The sequence below is a fragment of the Oryzias latipes genome, chromosome 10 (genome assembly GCF_053564925.1).
Source record: "Oryzias latipes strain Hd-rR chromosome 10, Olatipes_Hd-rR_3.1".
NCBI lineage: Eukaryota > Metazoa > Chordata > Actinopteri > Beloniformes > Adrianichthyidae > Oryzias > Oryzias latipes.
The window spans coordinates 33987661-34012326 of record NC_136246.1 but is presented as its reverse complement, the minus strand read 5'-3'; the positions used below and the strand labels follow the sequence as shown (position 1 = coordinate 34012326).

Sequence of the window (24666 nt, the reverse complement as noted above, 5' to 3'; positions counted from 1 at the left end):
TATCAGAACAGCCTGAAGGTTTCCACTGGCATTCATCTGTCTGTCAAACTGTTGGGGGGGGGTTCTGATCGGACCCAGGTGAGTTCCTGGTTTGAACTGGATTCCTCTGATGGTCTCGTGGGTTTGGCATGTGTGAACGCTCACCTGAGATCTGGTTTGGAGCTCCGTCACTTAATTCTGTTTCCTCTTTTAGTCACAATCACCTCATCAAACTGTAAACGTTGGATTTCTATTCTGAAAGCCCCATCGTCCCCCCTCAATACCAGCAGGGGTGAGCTCCCCCCCCCCCCCCCCCCCCCCCCCACAATGACCCTGTGACCCCCCAGGGTAAAGCGGCTTTAGTTGATGGAGCTCTCAGACTGAGGCCGTCTTTAGTTTTTGATCCAGCAGGGATGAAATTCTGAACCTCGGTGGTCCGGATCACCGCCCCACACCGATTATCTGCCCCCACCCCCGCCCCACCCCACCCACGTTAATGAAAGACATGTGGTGGAGCCATAATACCATTGTCTGTCAGATATGCTTAGAGGTGGGGGGGCGGCAGGGATCTGGCGGTTGTGTGGGTGGACAGCAGATCATCCGCCGTGGATGATAGCTTAATCCAATCATTGCGAGCGGATCACAGGAAGCCCATTCGCCGCGGGGCCGGTGGCGAGCCTCACCGGTCCGACCTCATCTAGAGACGGAAGTCCGGGGCTCCCAAGTCGGACCCCGCCGGTGGGTTCCGGTGGTTTATGGGAACAGTGCAGAAGGTTTTCACACTTCAGAAAACATCCATTATGGGACGGTTCCCGCTTCTGGTTTGATATTCCCTCCTTTATTGTCGTTTGTGACATCTTCCACGTGCCCGCGCTGGCTCATTTTAACAGACTCATACAGGTTCCTGGGGTCCACCATCTCACGGGACCTTAAGTGGACCCATCACATTGCTGCCCCCCCCCGGAAACAGGCTCAGCAGAGGTTGTACTTCCTGCCACAACTCAAGAAGTTCAACCTTTCCTCCATTTAGGACCTGGACCGGTTCAGGGTCAGGAGGCGGGCTGGTAGAGCCGCAAAAGACCCCCTTCTCATCCAGGAAACTCCATTCTACCGTCAGGGCGCTATTTTAGGACAAAGTCAGCTTCTTCCCCCGAGCCGTCACTCTGATGACCTCCTGACCAATCACAGAGCACGGATCACAAACTGAGAACTGTTATTATGGCCCGCAGCACTCACAGAGTGCAAGGACCATATTGTAACTGCTACGAGGGTCGAACACTCAAAAAGGTCCAAAACGTCAAAAAAACGCGTCAAAACGCCAAAAAATGGGGTCAAAAGTCGCCCAAAGCACACAACAACACGACAATTGTGTAACGCAACAAAAATACACACACACACGCACAACACTAACGCAAAAACGTAAAAATTGTAGTCGCAAAAATGACGACAAAAACACAAAAAAGCCCCAAAAAGCCCTCAAAAGACAGGTTTAAAGCCAAAAAGACATGCCCAGCCTATAGTAAAAGACAGGCCGCATTGAAATACATAGGCCGCCTGACTGCAAAAACTTCTATATTGTTTCTGCTTTGTTTCATTATTATTATTCCGCTTTCTTATCGCGCCTTTGAGCTCAAATTTGACCCCCGCCACATACCCGAAAACTCACCAAAATTGGCACACACCTGGGATAAATTAAAAATGAATTTTTTGCAAAGAGAACGCCACCCCCCCGAAGTCGATGACATCACGGCGAGCGATCCCGTAAAAAAAATGAATGGGCCGAAAATCGCTTATGGGGCCAAAAAAAAATATTTTGAAATACAGTTACGAAACCAAAACACGCGTGTTGGAGATATCCCAAAGAAGTTATGAAATCATTATGGGATGCCCACACGACCTACGGCTTGGCGGTCATTTTGTGGCGAACTCAGAGAAATGGCGATTTTCGTGTTTTTTGACAATATGGGAAAACTACACTTTTGTTAAAGCGATTTTCACGAAATTTCATACACATGCCACAAACACGATTCTACAACTACCAAAGAAGTTTTGTTGACCTTTGACCTTGGGAATGGGCGGCCATCTTGAATTTTCATAAAAAAGCACCTTTAGTAACGTATACAAACGAAAACTCGTCCTAGGGAATTTTATCGATCTTTTTGAAACTTCTCAGGCATCAATGGCAAGCTACTGTGGACAAAATGTTGGAATTAGAAGTTGTAGAATTTGAAACGCGTGCGCGTGGCGAATTCGCAACCGTCGCCATTTTAGCTAGCTCGCACATATTTTATCGGAATAGCCTGAAACTGAAATATGCGATACCCTGGCCCACACTGAACAAAACGATGTCACATACGACAAAATCGATAAAGGAATGTGGCCGTGGTAAACAAAAAACGGTAGCAAAAAAAAGTGCTGACTCGGCAAAAAAAAAAATTTTCGGATTTTATTTTTAAGAATCGGCTAACGAAACCCAGATAACTTTGTCGGGTATATCCAAAGAAAGTTTTGAAATCATTACGTGATGGCCACACGACCTACGGTTTGGCGGCCATTTTGTGCCAAAATCTGCCATTTTGCGTTTTTCGCGTTTTTACACGATATGGAAAAATGAACTTTTTTTCGAGCGATTTTCACGAAATTTGACTCGCATGTCCCTAGCGTAAGTCTACAATCACCTTTGGAGTTTCGTCGACTTTTGACCTCGGGAAAAGGCGGCCATCTTGAATTTTCTATAAAAAACACCTTAACCACCAGATTCAAACGTAAACTTGTCGTTGGAATTTTCTTCGATCGTCTCAAAACTTTTTGGGCATCAATGGCAAGCTACTGTGTAAAAAATGTTGGAATTAGAAGTTGTAGATTTTGAACGGCGTGCGCGTGGCAAGCTAGAAAAGTGGCGCACTGTTGTAACTCCCATGCATTTCAATACAATACAGTGAAAATTGAATGCATGCATTAATGCCTGAAACTGAATACATTGAAAAACACTGGATATGGACATATAAGGAATGTGGGCGTGGTTAGCATAAATCACTGTTGCTAAGGACGACAAAAAGTTTACTTTTACCGATTTGTCCGAAACTGACGTCAATCTGTTCGTCCTCCCGAGGGGACCAAAACATAAAATGGTTGCTATGGAGATAAAATCAACAGAAAAGCCGCCATTTTGGAAAAAGTGGGCTTTTTAGCAACTTATGACATATAACTCTCACCAATGGAGGAATGTGTTTTTCTGAGTCAGTTGATGATGCTGATCGCTATGCTAGCAATTTTAGCCACATTAGCATAGCTAGCATAGTTAGCATAATTAGCATTTTAGGAAATGTGTTTTTTTGAGTCAATTGATGATGCTGATCGCTATGCTAGCACTTTTAGCTATGTTAGCATAGCTAGCATAGTTAGCATAATTAGCATTTTAGGTAATGTGTTTTTCTGAGTCAGTTGATGATGCTGATCGCTATGCTAGCACTATTAGCCACATTAGCATAGCTAGCATAGTTAGCATAATTAGCATATACAGTTTTGACTAGCCTTCATCAAAAGTGGGCGGTGAGGGCGGTGAGGGCGGTGTTGCGTAGAATTGGGCGTGGAAGGCGGGTTGCGTCTGCGGGCCATACAACGCCGCTTGCGGCTTTAATTTCTCCTTATATCTATTTCCATATTGCTTTTTTTTAATTAATTATCCTTTTTTGTCTTCCATTTGTCTCCATTTACAGCTTCTTACAACTTGGTTGGTTTGCACGAGAGCACAAGACACCAAAGCCAAATCCCTGTATCTGCACTGTACTTTGTCAATAAAACTGATTCACATTTTATCCAGCAGCTGATGCAAACTCCACGAATGTGTTTCTCTGTCATTCAAAGCGCTTTCTGCTCCACGCCGACTAGACTTCACTAGTTTGGAGCGTTTTCCATGTTCAGCGCTGCAGAAACTGGGCCAGCACTGCAACCAAAAAGTTCCTGATGGCCTCCTCTGACATTTCTCACCTAGACAAAGAAGATGATTTCAGCCTGAGCTCGAGGGAATGTGGCGTGCCTCAGATGCATCAGAGCGCAGATGAGGATGGCTGGCTTCAGGTGTTTTTACCTGAATATCACAGGAACGAGGAGGATTCAAGCTACAGACGAGCTTCTGCTCATGTGCAGCTGTGACTCAAACCGGGAAAGGCCGAAAAGAGGAGGCGGGTTCTTTCCAGGACACGACCGGGTCAACGGCAGGCGCTTTGGAAGCAGAACTCAAAACAACTGAGAAAATGAACTCAAGACGGCGAGGAGGAAGATGGCAGACAGGTTTCTACGTTACGTTTGTGATGGCAGCTGTAGAAGGCAAAAGCAGAACATTTTAGTCCATACCGAAGCTGCCATCGTTAATAAATCAATCATCAAATAGATTTAAAACTCTTCCTTTTAAGCTTAAGTCAAAGTTCTGCATTCAGAGGACTGAATAAGGGCTGTAAAATGTATACAAAAGGATTCTACTAAATGAAATGTTTGTTTAAAAGTCTTAAATTGAATAGAAAAGGGGCTTTTGTTTTGGTTCTTTGGTTGTTTTTTCTCATCCTTTCAGGCATCTGCAATCACACTGAAGGGACATTCTGTGTAAAGATGGATATTTGTTCTCCGTCCTTCATTTCTTCTGCTCCTTTTTCTCCTGCAGCCGCCTCTAAGCTCCTTGTAGCACAAATCACATTTTAATTAGCTGCTCATTTACCCTCCTCTTCCTCTGGGATTACCTGCCAGCGTCCATCTAATCCTTCCGTCTCCACTAACCATTTCCTAACCTCCTCCTTCGTCCCGCCTCTTCGTCTTCTTTGCCCTCGGAGTCTAACGGGCTTCTCTGACGTTTCATATTCCCCGTGCATCCAGACATTTTCAGCATTTTCACACTCCACAGGTTTGATATCTTCTGTGCGTTTTCATATTGGACACACTTTTCCTCCCATTTGCAGGGCGCCTGAGACGTCACATAAATAAGGCAGCTGTGCATTTTTTCCTTCTTTTTTCATCCAAACATTTCCATATAACGCATCCAGCTTGCTGTTTGCCTCCTCCTCTCGCGTGTTTTCTCCTCATCTGCTCGGTCCTCCTGCTCCTCGGTTTGTCAGCGCCGGTTTCTGCAGAGATGTGACAGCTGTGCTGTTATTTTCTGAACGGTTCTGCCCAGACGGCCGACGGAACAACAATCCTGAGGAACCGCAGGAGGAACGGCACACATGACGGCTTTCATCATCACCTGAGACCTTCAGAAGGTTTTAGGGCTTCCACCTAACGTAGCCCCGCCCATTTCACCTGTTCCTCTTCTGCATTTGTCATCAGGTTTCATTAATCCCCACAGTGAAGAACACTAATAACATCTTACATCTCTGAATGCATTTAAAAAGAAGCCGATCAGATAGATCCTGTAAAATGTCTGCCAGAGAGAAACCAGCGCAGTTTGATTCCTGCAACATCTGCATCAATGATGGAAAACGTCCAAAATGATCATCAGAGCTTTACTTTACTGTTAGAACAAGCTCCGGTAAAAACTAAAAACAATCTGAAGCGGTTTTCAAAGCCAACCTTTGCTATGAGATTCTTTTTTTAATTTGTAAATCCATAACTAATCGACCGTCCCTCTCTGAGCTTTCCTCTCCCTACACCCAACAGGAGGTCTCAGGTCAGCTGATCAGCTTCTCCTGGAGGTACCAGGATGAAAACGGCGAGGACGGCGAAGCTGTGGAAGCCGCTCCCACTGAGCATTCAGCAGAAATCCTCACTGTCCGTTTTTTAAAAGACATTTTTAGACTCTGCTGGGAAATAATTGGTATTCTACGGTAAAAATCGATGTTTTTTTTGTAGTTTGGCCGGTGAAATGGTGTGATTCTGCCCTCTACTGTTCACTGTTGTCACTGCAGCCTTTTGATTGGCGTCAGCGGTTACTAAAACAGTTGATCTTCAAAAGGAATTTCATATTTAAATGAGATAACCCTTTGCTTTTGGAGGAAAATGTTTCAGAGAACACCAACAAACTGCCCATTTCTTTCGGAAATTTATTGTCTAACAAATTTGATTTGTCAGAAACTTTTCACCTCTTTGCAGGAAATTTTCCATGATATTCTCACTAAACTCCTTTGATTTCTAAAAAGAATGATGATTTTGAATTCCGATTTTTTTCTGTCCTGTAACAACCTGACGATCTTGTGTTGTCAGGTAGTGTTGCAATAAATAAAAATGTCTCTGCCGTCACGGAAAAGCCGTGCTTCCGCCCTTCTGCTGCTCTTCCTGCTGTGAGGAAGGCGGGACGCATGGAAGCCTGATTACCTTAGGAGGGATCGTTATGTTAATACCTGCCAAATAAGTGGATTAGCAGGGGGTCACCATGGATTAGCCATTGGTTTTTGTTCAATCCTGAAGTGTCCCCTCCCCAAACCCTATAATCTCTGTGAAATCCCATAAAGCAAAGGCCCCGGGACCACATGGGGCCCATCCCGCTGTTGACTTCCTGGATCACAAAGAGGAGGTCCTCTCCCTACGTTTGCTGCAGATGTTGCCATTTATGCGGGCCCCGTCACTGCTCTGCCTCTGCTCTGGTCCCAGTCAAACAGAAACATCAAAGCCACTGTTGCCGTGGCAACCCAAGCAGACCTCCTTGTCTCCTGGCCTCCCTAATTGGCAGGATCAGCCCTTCAAGGAGAGATCCCTGGCAGAAAACCAGAAAAGAGGGCATTCTAATTCAGTTGTCTGCTCCTGGATCGAGATGGGATGAAGACGTCTCTGAGCCAGGAAGGCCGCATGACCTCCGCCGAGGTGTGCGCTTCACACGCACAGCAGAGGTTGTGAAGTGAGCTCATGCAGGGGAGGTGAAGGAGCATCTGTGGGGGAAAGAGTCCACCTTTTCCGCAAAAACTTTGGTTTCAGAGCAAAAAACTAAAAAAGCACAAAGCTCCTTCAGAACACCAAAATGTCAGCAAAAATGTTCTGAAATCTCTAAATGATTATCAAAAAATGTTTCCTGAAGAAGAGGATTCAAAATGCCTCCCACCTCTTTGTGGGGTTGAGCATTTCCTTTAGGAGATGAATGTGTTTCATTTGTTTCAGTTTTTAACTTTATGTATTGATAGATGCGTTTTTGGTTGTGGTTCAGTTACTAAGAGCTGTTCAAACCCTGCATCTGCAAAAGAAAACCAACTCTTACCATCAAGTCTCTCTACAGCCCTGACTAGAAGATGATCAGCCTCAGGACGTCCAGAACGCTGCTGCTGGAGTCCTGACTAGAACCAGGAAGTAACATCACATCAGGTCTCTGCTCTGGCTTCCTGTAGCTCAAAGAAACAACTTTCAAGCAGCTCTGCTTGTTTCCAAGTCTCTCCAAAGTACATCTCTGACATGTTAGCGTGAACCATCTGGGACTCTGAGGACCTCAGGGACCGGCCTCCTGCGGGGGCCCAGAGTCAGGACTAAACAAGGGGGAATCAGCGTTTCAGTCTTATGCAGCTAAAAGCTGGAACAGTCTCCCTGAGGCTGAGAGACAGACCTCTACTGTGTTAAGGTTCAAATCCAGACTCAGAACATTCCTGTTTAGCGTGTTTATAACTGAAGGGTCCTTATCCTCACCTCTGTCCATGTTCTTCTCTCTTTGCTTTCTTTTAAAGTACATTTTACAATGATTATGTATGTTTTTAATCTTTGCACTGTTTTGTATTGAGAGTTTAATGCATTTTCCTGTTTTGTGAATCACTTTGAAGTAAGAATTGTGCTACACAAATAAACCTGCCTTGCATTCAGACGGCTGAGAACAGAGGAGCGGCTTCACTGTGGAGCCCGATGACAGGATTGTTCCAGAGTCTGAATAAAGCAAAGCATCATGGGAGCTTTACCTCCCACGGGACTCGGTTCTGCTCCAGCTTTCCGAGTTGGAAACGGACGTGGCCGAGAAAATGACCCTGTGACAGAAGAGGAGCGCTCCAAGGCGCCCTGCAGCTAAAGCCAGGCTGCATTCATGTGTCCTCTGTCCATCAGTCAGAGGCTTGTTGAGCAGCAGACTGAGTTCCAGCTCTCATCGGGAAACAATGGGATCAGGAGAGTGGGTCTACTCTGCCTCTAAGCGGCTCATTAATTACTGCCATCATTAATCCAGGGGGATTATTGGGTGATCAGGAGTCTGTACGGAAGCCTGCGAGCATCAGGTTTGATGGAATTGTCAAACATTCTGCTTCTACAAACCGGAGAAGGAACTCTTCATCAATCCTGAGAGTGGTTCTGAAGACCAGCACCCCAGAGGGTCTCTCTCCGTTGCCATGGTGACCCCATCTGTGCAGAGGGTCTCAGCAGGACATCAGGAAAACACAGTCAGGCCCGGAGGGGGGCCGCCGAAGCGCGTGCACCTGATTACGCGACGCCCTCCGCGCCATTACCACTGCAACATCATCTCAGCGCTCACACGCGTCTCCAGCCGGCCCTTCTTCATTAGTTCCCATGATGCAACACTAACCTGGCAACCAGACCTGTGGCTACTCCCCTGCTGCTCCCTTGCTCTCATTGGATAAGTTCCCGGGGGTCACAGCCCTGCACTGCCCAACTTCCCGACCCCCGCTGGCTCGCCATCTGTCCGGGAGACGCCGCTCCGGAGCCGGCGCAGCCCACCAGGAGCAGCTGCCGGCGCTGACGGAGGCGGCTAACCGGAGCCAGGACACGGTGGGAGGCGGCTTTAGCTGAGACGCTTTTAGCTCACCCCGCACTGAAGCAGCCACTTTGAAATGCAGGAAAATCTCCCGCGAGTCGGGGCAAAACGAGGGCCGTGAAAACGTGAATGTGTGGAAAAAGGATGAGTTTATGCTCATGGCGGGAAAAACATGTACAGATGCAGATGCTATGCATCACTGCAAAGACTCATGGGAAGGGGCCCGTTCACTGAGAGGAGGGGTATCTCCTTATGTATTCATCTAAGTCATTTAACACCAAAATGTAGCTCCAAATATAGCTTTCATTCCAATAACAGTTTGATGCCGGTTCAAACAGACTCATCAACTTAGATTTAGAAAAAGCTAAATCCAATAAAACGTTATAATAATCAAATGCTTCCATGTTGATATCTGAGTTTATTCCTAAATTCAGTGAAACTTCATAAAAACTCAAAATATAAAGCATAAACTGTTGTGAATTTCGCATTTTTTATGAAGATTTGAGAGTATTTTAAGCTTTCAAGCGGTCACCCCCCCCCATGTGTGACCCTAACCCTGATACGTCCTCCATCCTCCTGCAGAGGCGTAGCGGGCCGCAGTCTGGACCCTCGGATGAAAACGGAGCGGTGAGAAGTGAGCTTTTCCACGTGACGGGCTTCAGCTCCATGTTTGGTGTCAGTGCAGGAAACTGCGGCTGACAGAGAGGACAGTTTGACAGTTTGTTTGAGCTGCAGTTAAAGCACAGCGGAGAATACCGAGCAGCGAGCGAGCGCGGTGAATATTCATCACCGCAGTAATGCGTGTGGCCTCTACAGCTATACGCTCCATTGTCAGCAAATACACCAATGACAAAGGGAAGGGGGTTTTCAGGGAAAATGCAAAGCGTTCACCTTCAGAAAACAGAAACACATTATTCATTTAAGGCTTGTTGTTCTCTGTTATCTGAGAGATAAAGACAAAGGCATGGTCTGCTGAATAAACCTGACAGAGGCAGAAAAACACGCCTTCCTTCTTTCTTTCAGCTTCAACGCTGACTTTAATTCCAAAGATAAAGTCTGATAAACCTGCGTTTGACCGTCTTAACAGGCAATTAAGGTTTTCTTCTGAATATATTGGTAGTAGCGACTGATAGTTATCAACCACTGGCAGATGAGTCTCCTGTGTGTCCCCATTTGTCCGTTGACTTTTCTTAGGAAAAAGAAGAATAACCTCAGGAATTTCTAAATGTCTTTAAGGCACAGCCAGAAAGACGCTGAGCTCCCTCAGGAATTCTCCTCAATCCTAACGCGGCTGAAAAATACTCTGAATGCTCCTTAATCTAACCATGGAGGTCTGTTCATCCATTCATCGTATAAACCTGCCTTTGACCCTTTCGGGGTCACGGGGTTGCTGGAGCCAATCCCAGCCACTCGTGGGCAAAGGCAGAGAACTTCCTGGACGAGTCGCCAGTCTGTCTCAGGACTTTAGCTTCATACAACACAGAAAATCAGCCCAATCACGAGCTCCAAACCGCGTCTTTGTGCAGCAGCGTTCAACATCTTCGCCACCGTACATCAATCAAAATCTCAACGCAAAGACACACTCACATATTCACACACAAACACACAGCTCTTTCTGTGGTGTGCAGCGTCCAACGCAGATAAGCTCAAATAAACAACAGACCTAGAAAAATAAATCCACCACCCTTTCTCTGCGTCCCCGGGGACAAGAGAGGGCATCCAAAGAACGCCGCCTGTTACTATAAAGTTTCTTGCTGTCATATTGCGACACACAAACAGACGCACACTGACACACACTAAACTCTCCCAGATATGAGTAAGAAACGGAGAGGGAGGTCTGGATCCACAGGGAGGAATCACCTCTTCTGTTGCTGCTCACACTCCTTTTATCTCATGGCTAATGAGGACCAGATACACACAAACACAAACACACTTGAGAGGCTTTGTGCGCACTCACACCTCCTCAGGACTGCCGTTTCGTCAGACCGTCTCCCAGCGAGCGTCCCACTTCCAGTAGGACCGTTGCTTGCATCATTATGTAACGCTCGGGCTGATTGTGGCCGGCGTGCGCGCACGCCTTGAACGCTCAGCGTGAAGTGTTGTAACACTGCTGGCTTTAATGAGTCTGTTCAAGCAGAGAAATGTGTGTTTGAGGATCTGTGTGAGAAACTCTATCTCAGCGTGTTAATGTGGGTCTTTGCAAAGTAAGCACTCGCCACAACAGTACATCTCCTCACAGGGCTGAGATGACATAACTCAGCTCCAAAAACCCAGTAAGTCAGGCCAGAGCCAGAGACAGCGTCTTCAGCCTCCTGAAGACCCTGGTCATTGGATTTAGGATCTAAAAGTCCTCAAAGTCTTCTGGAAAACCACTACCTAGAAGTTCAAGTTTGAAAGTCTCTGTGCTGGACATTTTTAGGGATCAACAAAAAGTGAAAAATTGATGTTTCAAACATTGAAAAGGACATCATACATGATGCCAATGATCCCTACCAGAAACTATACTCCATAATTATTTGAGAACTTCCACTGCATTGCTGAGAAGACTTCTTTAAGGCGACAAGCCAATGTGAGGGTAGCCTAGAAACGACAAAAAACATTCAGCTATACTCGAAAAGGAATCTGTCCTGATGAGAACTTCTTTCGGACCACTTAAGTAAACCATGGGATCCTTTCCTAAAACCTCTGAAGGTTTCCTAAAGAACATCCAATAATAATGCTGACACAGCGTGTGCATGGCTAGAGAGAGCTTGAGGAACCTAAAAACATTCTATTCACAAACTACTGTCCGACTGGTCTTACAGCCAAACCTTTGGAATGACAACCAAAGCCTCTTTAGTTGGACTTCCTGAAGAAACTGGGAGACTTTTCTACGGATTCCTAGAACACCAACTCGTTAAATTGCTCTTGTATGGCCTCTTAACCGGTTGAAATCTCTTTAGAACATTCCAGTTTCCCTAAAGGTAAAAATACATTTATGAGGAACCTGAATCATGATCTGTGGGACTTCATGGTTGATTGGTTAGACATGTTGGATCGTCACTGGCCTGATCTGATCCCCCAGTCCGTCACCAACTTTTGGACTTTATGTCTCCATAAAGGAAAACTTAAAATAACGTGTCATTTCATATATAATAGGCTTCTGTCATGGGAGCTTCTGACAGGCCAGGGGACAACTGTTTTCACTCCATGTTCAGCCGCTGGAGAGCTGAAGGAGGAGGAAGAGGGAAGCAGCAGTGAGGAAAGAGGGGAATAAGGATCCCCCCCAGGAGGAGAGAAAGAACAGAGAGCCGGGACTTTTGAAGGAAAACAGGAGGAGGCGGAGACAGATGGAGGCGATCAGCTCGACTGAGAAAATTACGTGACCTCTTCAACTCTCCTTCTAAAGAGGAAATGATTTTGTCAAATTTACATCAAAGGGAAACTATTCCTGAATTAACTGCCTTCTTTCTTCGTCTGTTTTAGTCCCCATCAATCAGGAGCTTTTTAGCTCAGAACAGAGCTTTCTGTTGTGTGCTTTAAGGAAAGATCTTCTGTCACTGAGAGACGTTTTAGGTAGAGGTCACATAGGAAGAGTTTTTTTGAAATTATGACATTCTTTCAACAGTTTATGCAAAGTTAGGCATTTCCAGAACCTAATGCAGATGAGGTTTTTACAGTTTGTCCTATTGGGTGTTAGAAGTCTCTAAAGTGTAACGACTGTAAAAACAAACGTCTCCCGTTGTTGCACTAAAGGAACCCGGTGCCTCCGGTTGTGTTGCAGACGACATGATTTCACTACAATTTTAAGCTGATATTTGACGTCTGTCTTCAACTTCATGAGATCTCAAAGCAGCTAAACACAAGATGCAGATGTGGTTCAAACATGGCCGTTCCATCGTCCCAAATCCACATTTATCTCCATCCTTGCAGAAGAACACTTCTTGTCCACCAGCGATGGGTTTGGTCAGCATGGACGAGTGAGTGTGTTCATGAGATTTATCAGAATCAGAATCAGAATCAGAATCTTTTATTATCATTCTGCAGAGCACAATGAAATTTTTTCCAGCAACTCTCGATATAAAAAAGGTAGAATAAAATAAAATAAGAATAAGGAGCTATATAAGGCATAAATACTTAAATACTGTACAGTAGAGTGGGGTGAATATTGCACGAGTGGGTATTCCACATTAGAATGGATATTGCACATACAGCATGATATTGCACACAGTTTAAAATAGAGTCAGAGCATTGTCAGCTGTGTGCTGACAGGGGTTAGTGGGTTATGTTAAGTCTGGGGGGAGGGGGCGGTTTCGTTGACCCAGTTGTGTGATGTGTGGGGGGGTGGGGGGTGGATGGACCTCACTGCTCTTGGGAAGAAGCTGTTCCTCAGTCTGTTAGTGTGAGTTCTGATGCTCCTGTATCTCCTCCCAGAGGGAAGAGGTACAAACAGGTTATGTCCTGGGTGGGTGGGGTCTGCAGCAATACGACCAGCCTTCCGTCGGACCCGGCTGTCGTACACTGAGTCGAGTTGTGGGAGAGGTCCTCCCACAATCTCCTGTGCGGTTTTCACCACCCGGGCCAAGTCCTTCCTGTCCTGAGCGGTGCAGCTCCCGTACCACACCGTAGCACTCAGACAGAGGATGCTCTCTATGGTTGCCTTGTAGAAGTTCCCCAGAAGTTGTGATGAAAGTCCAGTCCTTTTAAGCTTCCTGAGAAAGAAGAGTCTCTGCTGAGCCTTCTTCACCAGGTGGGATGTGTGCAGCGACCAGGTGAGGTCAGATGTGATGTGGATTCCCAGGAACTTGATGTGGTCCACCTGCTCCACCTCCTCCCCGTTAATGAGGAGGGGGGTGTGTGCCACCTTTCTAGTCCTTCTAAAATCCACAATGATCTCTTTGGTCTTGGAGGTGTTCAGGATGAGGTTGTTGTCAGCACACCATCCTGTCAGGTGCTGAACTTCCTCTCTGTAGTGAGTCTCATCATTGTTGGATATGAGACCCACTACGGTGGTGTCGTCGGCGAACTTTAAAACCAGATTTGTGGAATGAATGGCGGAGCAGTCGTGGGTGAACAGAGTGAAGAGGGCGGGGCTGAGGACACACCCCTGTGGTGTTCCTGTGCTCAGGATCAGAGTGGATGATGTTGAGTCCCCGATTCTCACCACTTGGGGCCTGTTGGTGAGAAAGTCTTTGATCCAGAGGCACAGGGAGGCAGGCAGACCCAGGTTGTGGAGCTTCAGTGTCAGCTTGTCCGGGATCACTGTGTTGAAGGCTGAACTGAAGTCCACAAATAACATCCTGACATAGGTGTCAGGATGCTCCAGGTGGGACAGGGTAGCATGCAGGGCTAGTGATACTGCGTCCTCTGTCGATCGGTTCTCCCTGTAAGCGAACTGATGACTGTCCAGAGTAGCAGGGATGATGTCCTTGATGTGGTTCAGGATGATCCTCTCAAAGCACTTCATGATCACCGGTGTCAGAGCGACCGGCCGGTAATCATTGAGGCACGAGACGGATGATTTTTTTGGCACCGGCACGATGATGGAGGACTTGAGGCACACGGGAACTGAGGTGAGCTGCAGGGACCAATTGAAGATGTCCAGGAGAACTCCAGCCAGCTGATGTGCGCACAGCTTCAGAACCCGACCTGACACCTTATCTGGTCCTGCGGCTTTGCTGGTGTCGATCCTCCTCAGAGTGGAGCTCACCTGATGTAGCTGCAGGACGAGAGGCTGGGACTGTTCCTCCAGCTGTAATAGAGGACCAGAGTCTCTGCTGCTGCCGGGCGTCTCGAAGCGTGCAAAGAAGGTGTTTAGAGTGTCAGGCAGGGTGGGGTCATGAGTGGTCTGCTGCATGCTGCTCCTGTGGTCTGTGATGGTTCTGATGCCTCTCCACATCTCCCGCGGGTTGTTATTAGCAAAGTGCTGTTCCACCCGTTGTCTGTGTCTGCGTTTGGCCTGGTTGATGCCCCTCCTCAGCTCTGTCCGTGCTCTGCTGTAGGCCAGCCTGTCACCTGACCTGTAGGCTGCATCCCGAGCTTTGAGCAGAGACCGCACTGTTCCATCAAACCATGGTTTCTGGTTTGGATAGACTTTGATGGACTTTGTGGGCAGAACAGCATCGGTGCAGAACTGCACATAGCTCAGGACGGATGTTGTGTAGGCCTCCAGGTCTGAGCCATCTTTAAACACCTCCCAGTCAGTGAGTTCAAAACAGTCCTGTAGTGCAGAAGAAGCCTCTTCGGTCCATACCTGAACTGTTTTGATGGTTGGTTTGGTCCTGCAGATCAGAGGTCTGTATGTGGGGGTTAGCTCCACAGAAATGTGATCTGACATGCCCAGGTGAGGAGCTGCTGCAGCCTTGTATGCACCTGGGATGTTGCAGTAGACTTGATCCAGTGTGTTGTTGTCTCTGGTGGGAAAGTGAATAAACTTCTGAAATTTGGGGAGCACTGCTTTGAGTTCCACATGATTGAAGTCTCCTGCCACGATCACAGCTGCTTCTGAGTTGGAGTTCATCTGCCTGCTGATCAGACAGTAGAGCTCCTCTAGCGCTAGCTTAGCGTTAGCTTGAGGTGGGATGTAAACAGCTATGATCAGGATAGATCATAGCTGTTTACAGCTATGATCTATCCTGTTTACAGCTATGAAATGCAGGCCGTTCGAAATGGCCTGCATTTCACCGCCAGGTATTCCAGATCGGGTGTGCAGTGCGTTCCGATGATGTGTGTGGCTGCACACCAGGAGTTGTGAATGTAAAGCGCCAGTCCGCCGCCTCTGCCCTTACCGGAGTCTGCTGTCCGATCCGCGCGGAACAAAGAACGGTCCGCTAGCTCCACCGCGGCGTTAGGTGTGTTATTGTCCAGCCAGGTTTCTGTTATGATGGCCACACAGCTGTCCATCCGCCGCGAGACGATCCGTAGCCGAAACTCATCCAGTTTGTTGGCGAGTGATCTTACGTTAGCGAGGAAGAGACTGGGGAGAGCTGGTCGATGCGGGTTAGCATGTAGCCTGGCGCGTGCTCCGCTTCTCCTCCCCCGCTTTTGTTTACGGTGTCTTCTCCGTCTCCTTGGCCACAGGAGGGGTATGGTTAAGGCCGTGGCAGTCCGTTGGATCTCGGGTGGTATAAAGTCCGACTTTGGGGGAGTATTAAATTGACAATTCCAACTAATTTGAAGTAGTTCCGTCTTGCTGTACTGAGTAAACGCTTCCAGTGTCTGTAGCACCAACAAAAACATGAAAAAAACAAACAAAAACAGAGAGCGCTGTGCCGCTGCGTGTGCACGCGCCGCCGCCATCTTGGCATCGGCATTATGGGATGTTTATTAACCCATTTGTGGGCAGAATCAGTTTCTGGACCTTTGTCACTCGGACTCGGGTGGAGAACGAAGATCCGGATCCTTGAAGGACAGATATGTGGGCCGATTCCTCTCCTCCTTTGCAGAATGTGGCGGATCATTAGCGTCTCTGACGGTCCACCCGGTGCACTGATGGCCATCCGAACGCAGCAGCGTCTTTGATTTGAGCTCTTTCTTCTTTCATGAGCAGGATGGAACACTTTTTTTATCTAGTTTTTCAGTTTTATCAGGAAATCCAACCGGCGGGTGATTTGGAGGCGATATGGAAAAGCTCACTGATGTGTTGCATCTTTCATCTGAATGTGTGCCGTGCAGACTGATGCAATCAGCAGATACGGAGGCTGCGTATGCGTTTGCATGTGTGCATGTGTGCAGGCTGTAAGTCGGAGCATTTTTGTGAAAGGAGCGCCTGCGTGCGCACACACGTGTACACACTTCATAAATCAGCTTGTTACTCTGCCGCCTCCGAGTGAGGCAGCAGATCTTCGTCTCTCTCGGCTTTTGTCCTTTCGTTCTTTCATCTTCCCGCTCTAAACCTCTCCAGCATTTCCTCAACTCTCCGGCCACAAACTTGCACATGCAATTAAATCCCACTTATTACCCCCCCCCCCCCCCCCCCCTCCCACCAACAGTTTATTTTTCTTCACTTTCCATCTGTCTATCACAGACAGGAAGTGGGTACTTTAGCTGAGCGAAGACCGGCTGATGGAATTAACGTCCATTATCTGACCGTTTACAGGACGAAGGGAGGAAGAGGAGGAGGAGGGCCGCGGCGATGGAGATGTGAGCTTCAGAACAAAGCGGGCGTGCTCGCTTCATGATGGTGGGGGGGCCGTTTGGGTTGGCGGCACAAGAACCTGCTGTTTGCTGGAGCTGTTCTTAATTCGACAGATGTCATTTTAAAGAGTCAAGTCTGAATTTCTTTACATGTTTAGAGCTCTGCAGGAATTCCTCTGAAACACGTTGGTATTTGTTGGTTTGAAAGCTGCATGAAAGCTCGTTCTGCTGGAAAATTACAGCACATTTAAACTCAGCATCGCCTCTCAACATCCAGACACTCGAGGAGGAACTTTGATGTTCTCAAATAGCAAACATTCCAGCTGACCTCACGGGTGGATCCGGCGGTCTGTGGGGGCAAAATACTCGTCGATGAGTCACGCAGGTGACCCTCACGTAATATCGACGTCGTAGATCGCTCGGTGAACCCGGTTCGGTGAAAAAGTGCTGTTTATGCAAACAAGCAATCGACCGGCCTGTTGCTCTGTCACAAATCTAAAGCAAGCCTTTCAGTCATGTTTTGATTGTTTTTATAGCAGATCAAACTCTCAAGGCAAACAGGGAAAAACAGGTTCAAATCTAAGCCACTAGATACAACCAGCATGTTTTAAGTTTGCTGTATTGACGCATTGAAGTGTTTTCTTGTGCTAAATAAGAGTGGAAGCCATGCTGAATGCAGCGTGTCAAGCAGCTTTCGGCTTTGAGAGTGCAGATTATTTGTAAAACAGCTTTATTTCAAAGCTGTAAAAAAATAAAAAGAAATGCAGAAACCTGCTGGTAAACACTGGCGTGTGTTCGTGGTAACGGAACAGCTGGTTTACGGAGAGTCTAAATCTTTACAAGCAGCATGGCAGATGATGCAGACATCCAGTTTAAACAGAGATTATGCCCAGATTAAAATATATGTAGATAATCCAGCAAAAAACAGCCGACAGAGAAGCAACCAGGATGCATTAAGGAAAGCCGGACCGGCTCTGGGTTGGTTAATCCCAGCCTCTGAAAGGGAGATGCTTTTACTGTGAAGGGTAAATGTGTGCCATAAAAGAGTCCAGCTGCTTTACAGGAGCAGACGGGGGTGTTAAAGGCCGGCCTGTCTGCTCCTTCATCACTGCGTCTGAGGAGCTGCACATCCTGACAATCAGCAATCAGGATCCATGCAGCCTCAGGAGAACAAGAGCGGCCGCCCCTCCCAGCTAGAGCCGGCCCACGAGCCCCTGAGGCCCTCTGCCAAAATCTGCATCAACGTTCCCAAAAACACACACAAAAAGTTTTAAAATAACACAATAACCTGTTTTTCAAATACTTTCAACTGAATCTGACGGCAAATGTTGGAAAATAAACCAATGAGGATCCAACACAAACACACAAACAAACACACAAACACTGTGTCTGTGGGTGTTTGCCTGTATGTCTGCATGTTATATGAGTGAGTCGCTGTTTGTTTGTCTGTGTGTGTATGTGTGTTGGTGTGCGTTTCTCTCTCTCTCCCTCTTAGAGAAAAAGACAGAGGTGATATTTAAAGTGAAGCTCTCTCTCCCTCCTCCCTCTCTGCGTTTCGTTAACCTCGTTTACTTTAATTGGCTGAAGTGCTAATGAGACGCAGAACAATGACAGCAGTGAGCGGAGCTCGGATGTTTCATTTGCTTTGACGATGACGGTAAATGGGCGTCTTTATTTATACCTGAGGGAGGCTGCAGCCATTAAACACTGAAATAAACTCATTCCTGTCATTTACCATCATCGCTGCTCAGTTTGTCGACACGCTCATGTCTCCCTGTTCTTATGTTAAATAAAATATGCTCAGGTTAATGTCTACAGATTTTGGTTTATGTCTTTTGAAGAACAGAACCGAACAGTTACTCTGGTCTGGAGTTTAGACAGTGAAAGGGAAATGAACCGACCGTTCTTTTATTTTGAAGGGGTTTTTTTCAATCAGAGGCAATTCGATATGCAGGTAAGAGTCACTTTTTAAAGACAGAAACACCTGAAGCATTAATCCCACTGGACCACACCTAAACTGATACTCTACTGCAGATTATTGAAGTTTGAATCGTTGAAATGTCTGTTTTAATGGTTTCAAAGTAAAATGCAGTTGTTGTTTTTTTTTATCTAATCCGCAACAATTCACCCGTCAATTAAAGCTGTTCCTGGTCTGAACATATGTGACCCTGAACATTAGACACTGTCACCATGGCAACCCAGCAAAGTTCAGGTCGGCTGAGTTAGCGCAGTTTATTTTTAATACTATCGCTTCTGTTCTTTTTAATCCCAAAAGCTAAAAACCGGAGACAAAGAGAAATGTTTGAGATCAAAACAGAACATGTGTGAATAATGAGAATAAATGTGATCGTCATAAAAGAATAAAACAAATATATCAAATTGTCTGGTTTAGACCAAAGTTTGTGCACAAAACCTGGGAGAGAAGTCAGCATGTGATTCATAGAAAAGAAACACTACAACGTTAGAAAACTACTCATGTTTGGAAGAAAATGTCATCCGTGACTAAATAAACTGCAGATCATGAAAACATGAAAACAAACAGAAGAAATGGTTTAAACTGAGGTGAATCAAAAGGCGGAGCAACGGCTCCTCATAGAGGTATTTAGTGGAGAGGTTTTCTAAACAGCTGCTGTTTACACTGACAGGTAAAAAGTGATCTGGCTGAGATCCACCAAGCCTGACAGTTATCAGAGTCCCGTCAGATCCACAGATCCCGGCCGGCTGGTCTCCAGAGGTCTGACTGGGTCTAAACATCTAAAACAGTGTTTTTACTACAAAATAAAACAGGTTGGAGCCCCCCCTGAAGGCCTGAACCCCATCCTCACCTCCCATGAACCCGTCAGCAGTGTGTCATTCAGGAGACCCTGGAGAAGGACCTCACCTCCTTTCTGATCTTTACAGGTACACGTACTTTTCTTTTACATTCATGGTTTTAAAGTCTAACGTGCATTCATGTCAAATTGACTATATCTACCTGGTAGATCAATACATGACCTCACTGATCAATCAGGTCATAGATCATCAGGTGAGGCCTGAAGATAGAAGGGATAAAGTTCCTAGAGATTGAAACAAACAGCATGGGTCATCCTCCTGGTGCTCCTCCAGGAGGATGCAGACTCCCTTAGCTGTGAGTCTCTGTGGGTTTTCCTTTACTATTCTCATCAAAAGTAACAGATTTCATCCGCTGGCATGAGTTTTCATGAGCTCAATGTTTTCCCAGATGGCTTCTGTTCATAAGAGGTTCATAAGACCCTTTCAAAATAAAGCAAATGAGCGGTTTGTTCTGTAAATAACGACAAATTAATACAAAACGAGAGAAAGCCCGGACGGGTCCTTCACAGTTTGGTTTGGAGGAAAATTTCAGGTCACACCCGAGTTCCCTGGAAGAATCTCAATGGACGTGTAGGACAGATGTTCCGGCAAAATGTAGATTTTTGATGACAATAGCTAAAAAAGTGTCAGAGCTAACATCACGACAGCCCTCCCACCATCATGCAGAGTTTCTGTTCAACAGGACTCCAAAGGTTCAGGAAAATGATTGAAGATGGGGATCGGCCGCCATGGGTTAGACGGACGGCGTGCGGGTGAGGACGGACAGGTGTGTTAGCGCCGTCCCCGCTAGCTTCCCTCACAGTGTCACGCGGCTGCAGCTACAAGCACGGTTTACAGCATTGGAGAGTTCATTTGTGAAGCCGGTGTTTCATATTGATTGTGGTGCATGCTGGGAGGTCACACCCCTCTTAACATGGGGAACACAGGGACTTGTGGGAATTTGAGTCCCTCCTGACAAGCTGCCTACAGAAAACTGTTGATGTGTGATCTCCAACTCTGTGAGCTACTGCTCCCCTCCGGGGTTGATGGATGGATGGAGGGGGTGAAGAACAGCAGAACAGGGAGGAGACTAAAGGTTGATCCAGATGAGGTTGGGCCGCTCCGCCTCAGTGAGCGGCCCAACCTCATCCACATGAACCTTTAAAGTCCAGTTTCCCTGAAGAACAGAACCCTGTGAGAGCATGACCTGGATGACCTTCACAGACAGAAGGGGGGGAGGGAAAGTCCATCTTACCGTTCTCCGGGTGTTCCATCTCGCCGATGCTGCCGTCAGGCGTGGTCCTCTCATAGTGGTCCTCCGGCAGAGCCAGGGGCCCGATCCGCGGCCCAGACGACGACTTGGAGCTGGGGGTCTCCGACTCCTCCAGGCCGCTGTCGTAGTAGCTGTGCTGGGACGCATCCTGCAGATCCTGCGCCTGATTGGACGTGGAGAAGGTCACCCGGCGGTGAGGGAGCTGTGATCAGAAGACGAGAGGACGCAGACGGTTTAGTTTTATGACCAACCAGTTCGGCTGCAACAACAAACCAGATTCGACTAGAAGGATCTGCATTTCCAGAAGGACGTTCAGGGTTGAATGTTATATTGCTGAATGAAAAAGAAACTTAAAGGCTAAAAAATGAAAAAAAGAGATAAAGAAATAATCAAAGTATACCGTAAATAAAGTGAAAACAGCACAATAACAAAAAAGATATGTTTGCGAAAAATGCCAGAGCCGGGTATCGAACCAGCGAGCTTCTGCACCAAGGATTCTCCATGGATTTCATTAGAGGCAGAAATCCTGGAATATTTTGAAAAGTTTAAGGATTTGAAGGAGCAAAAGTCACAGCTGGAAAAAGCTGAAAGAGCTGAATATTTAAAAAGATGAATGTTTAAAATAGATGAAAAACTGCAGAAGGAGTTAAGCAGCAAAACAAGAGAAACAGGAAAACAATGGTTGGTTGAATACTTTATATAGTATCCAACCAATAACAAACATGGAGACACAACACTATAGCTCCATACTGAAAACATCTGTTTCAGCAAAAAAATGCAAAATGTGCTCAATATGAAGAATTCTATTCCTATGATGAATGAATTGAATGCAGCCTTTAAATAATCATGAAATATTTCTGACTAGTGGCCTCCTGGTGGGTCTGAAGCAGCAACTGAAGGTCTGTTCATGTATTAGCACACTCTGCATTTATCTCCTCAGCACCAAACATCAGGAAATTACATACATTAACTGGAATGCTATGCTTTGCAGCGATGAATGTTTTTTAATGCAAAGAGTGCTTCAGCGTTGTCTGTAGGCGGACTATTAGAGATGAGACTTTCAGGTTTCTGGAATAATTTGGTGGTTTGGGTTAATATTTCTAAACACTTTCAGTTTTAAAGGAGCCGACTGCTGCAGGCCCACAAAAACACTCAAACCTTCACAGCACCAAGAAGCGGCTCCACAAACACTTCTTTTCTGAATATTCAGCTGTGACGCCCACCAGAGACCCTGCAGCGCTCCATCAGGTGGGTTTGTCAGAGCAGAAAGCAGCCGTTTACTCCCGCCTCACCTCTCTGTGTCGTCTGCAGGGCAGAGGGGATTGAAACCCTCATATTTATGGACCGAGCTGTTGGGATCCTGGTCCTGCGTGTCACCTCCAGCACACTCTGTCACAACACAACCCACTGCTTGTTTGCTGCCCTTTTGTGCGCCTGTTTGTGTTTGTTTGTCTGCTAGAAATAGAAGCGCCTTCTCAGCGGGTCGCCGTATGGAAAGCAGAGCGGATCGAAGGCGAGCGTAAACAAAGATCATCCAGAGCAACCCGAGGAGGGGCCGCCCGCCATCCTCCACCTGCACCTCATCTACTCTGAACTACTAATCCAGACCCTCCGTTCCTCAGTAAGAGTCATGCGGTCATAAACTTCCCAGAAACTATCAGACTAAAAAAAGGGTTTGATGAAATAACAGACTGTCTGAATTAATGCGTGCGGCTCTAAAAGTTAAACTCAATTAGCTGAGAAATCCCAGGAGAACAGAAATAAGCCAAATCCTGCAAAGGTTACATTCAAGCTATAATGAAATAAAATAAAATATAATAAAATGCAAATGATTTATAAATCTGAAAAAAACAAGAAATAGAATATTTACTAAGACAGAAAATGATGACAACACAAAAAGTCTGTGCATTTCTGCCTATGGGGTTTATTTTACTGTAACGTAGTAAAGAGCAAATGCATCACAGCAAACAAACACAAACACGGATCCGTCCATCATTCCAGTCCAATGTGTGACAGACTCTGAATAAAGTCATGTGACCATCCAGTGTCTAGAATGTTCTAAGAATGTTCCCTTTGGATTCTCTGGATGTGGAAAAACAACAGTGGTGAACTTTAGGAAACTAACATGTGAATGGATTTGACATTCATTCTAGTTTACTTGTTGGTTTGGACACAGATTTCATTCATGAATCAGACCATAAGTTAGAATATAACTCATAGTTAAATAAATCGGTGTCATGGTTTTGGTACGTTGATGCTTTTTTTTCTTTCATTCATTTGTGTCTATGTAAGTAATGATATGTTCGTTATGTAAAAAATATGCACAAATATTGTAAGATCTTAATGTGTTATAAGAGCAAAAAAAATACGCCTTGTAGTGAAATGCAAAAGCAGCCCTAAAACTTTTACGGTTAACTTGGAAATATAGAAAACCAAAATCCTACATGAGAAGAAAGATCTGTTTGAAGGTTTAAATGTTCTTCCACTTTGGAATTGTGTCGGATTGAAATAAAAAAAAACGACACTTTAATCATTGTAAGCTTCAGATTTTTTGAATAACATTTAAAAAATATGCTAAAAGAATGAATTTCTGCAGACCAGCTAAAATGAGGAAGACTGACTCTGTAATTAGGTCTTCATCCATTATTCTGCATATTGTAAGTTATCCTTTTCTTAAGGCTCTCAGTATTCTGCGTTTCAGCCCTCCAAACCTCCATCACGGAGCTGATGAAGGTCGGTCATTAAGGATTCAAGGAAAGCTGCATCATCACGGCCTCTTCCTCCAAACAAAACTGTTAGTCCTGCGTTTTGACGGAAGTTTCTAATAAATTCTCCAGCATCCAACCGTCTGCGGGCGAAGCGCACACGAGCGCTTTTATGTAAAACAAGAGGCCATGATGAGCCGTTTTTCCTTGAATCCTTAATAAGTGACCTTCATCACCGTCAGGCCGCAAATATGCTGTCGAATCCATCCAGAGCAGGAGAGGAGCAGGAGGAGGTAAAGAGGCAGGATAAGCAGTGTGGCTTGAGACTGATAAGGAAGCCAGGTTTCCTCCTCTTCCTCCTGCTGCTCCAGCTCCCACAGGAGGTGATGGAGGAAGAGGAGGAGGCGCCTTCAGTGGGCCGCATTGTTCGGAGATGATTAAAAAGCAGCGAGAGGACGCATGCAGGACGCCTCGCCGGGTGTTTGTCAGCCGAGACACGCAGAGGAAGATAACTCAGAGTGTGTGTGTGTGTGTCAGATCCTCATTACCTCCCTCTGTGGGAGATAAGAGTGTGTGCGGCTGCATTGTGCATGCTTATAAAAGTCTGTCCTTATCACGTATGCACGCACACACTCCCAAACCAACACACGGCGAGAGCCAGCCATAACTCCACACGCCTGTGAAAGGCGGAGGAGTGGGAGAGCAGGAAGGAGGCTGCGAACACATAACAAAACGTATCAGCAGATCCTGAGAGAAAGCCACGCAGGACCTGGACGAGCACCGCTGGGACAAATGATTTCACATTTCTCCAGAGCTTCTGGTCCTGCGGGGTCACAGAGCATGTCACTTCATTACTGCAGACCCACCAGCTCCTCTGTCCGCCGCCGTCTGGCAGTAACCAAACATTCAGCTTTTCTTCACGCTGCAAATGCCGAGGGGAAACAAACTTTGACTGAATGCAGAGGCTGAACCGGAGGCTCAGGTGGAGGCTGGCTCCAGACCGATGACGTTCACTGAGGTCCTCTCCCACAACGGGAAGGGATCAGGACATCTCTAAAAAGATGCGTCAACGCTGCCATCAGAAATGAGGCCGCACTTTGCGTCTCACAAAGAACCAGATG

General features: G+C 46.3%; 1 protein-coding gene across 6 annotated transcripts in view; it reads right to left on the bottom strand.

Annotated features, from left to right (window-relative positions):
- The window catches only part of LOC101174755 (protocadherin-1), a 158207-nt gene that overhangs the window by 59782 nt on the left and 73759 nt on the right, over window positions 1-24666 (bottom strand). For all 6 annotated transcript variants that reach the window (XM_011480596.4, XM_011480594.4, XM_011480597.4 and 3 more), the window contains exon 4: window positions 20823-21042. In XM_011480596.4, coding sequence (XP_011478898.1) covers window positions 20823-21042 — 220 coding nt within the window. The remainder of the gene's footprint in view (window positions 1-20822; window positions 21043-24666) is intronic.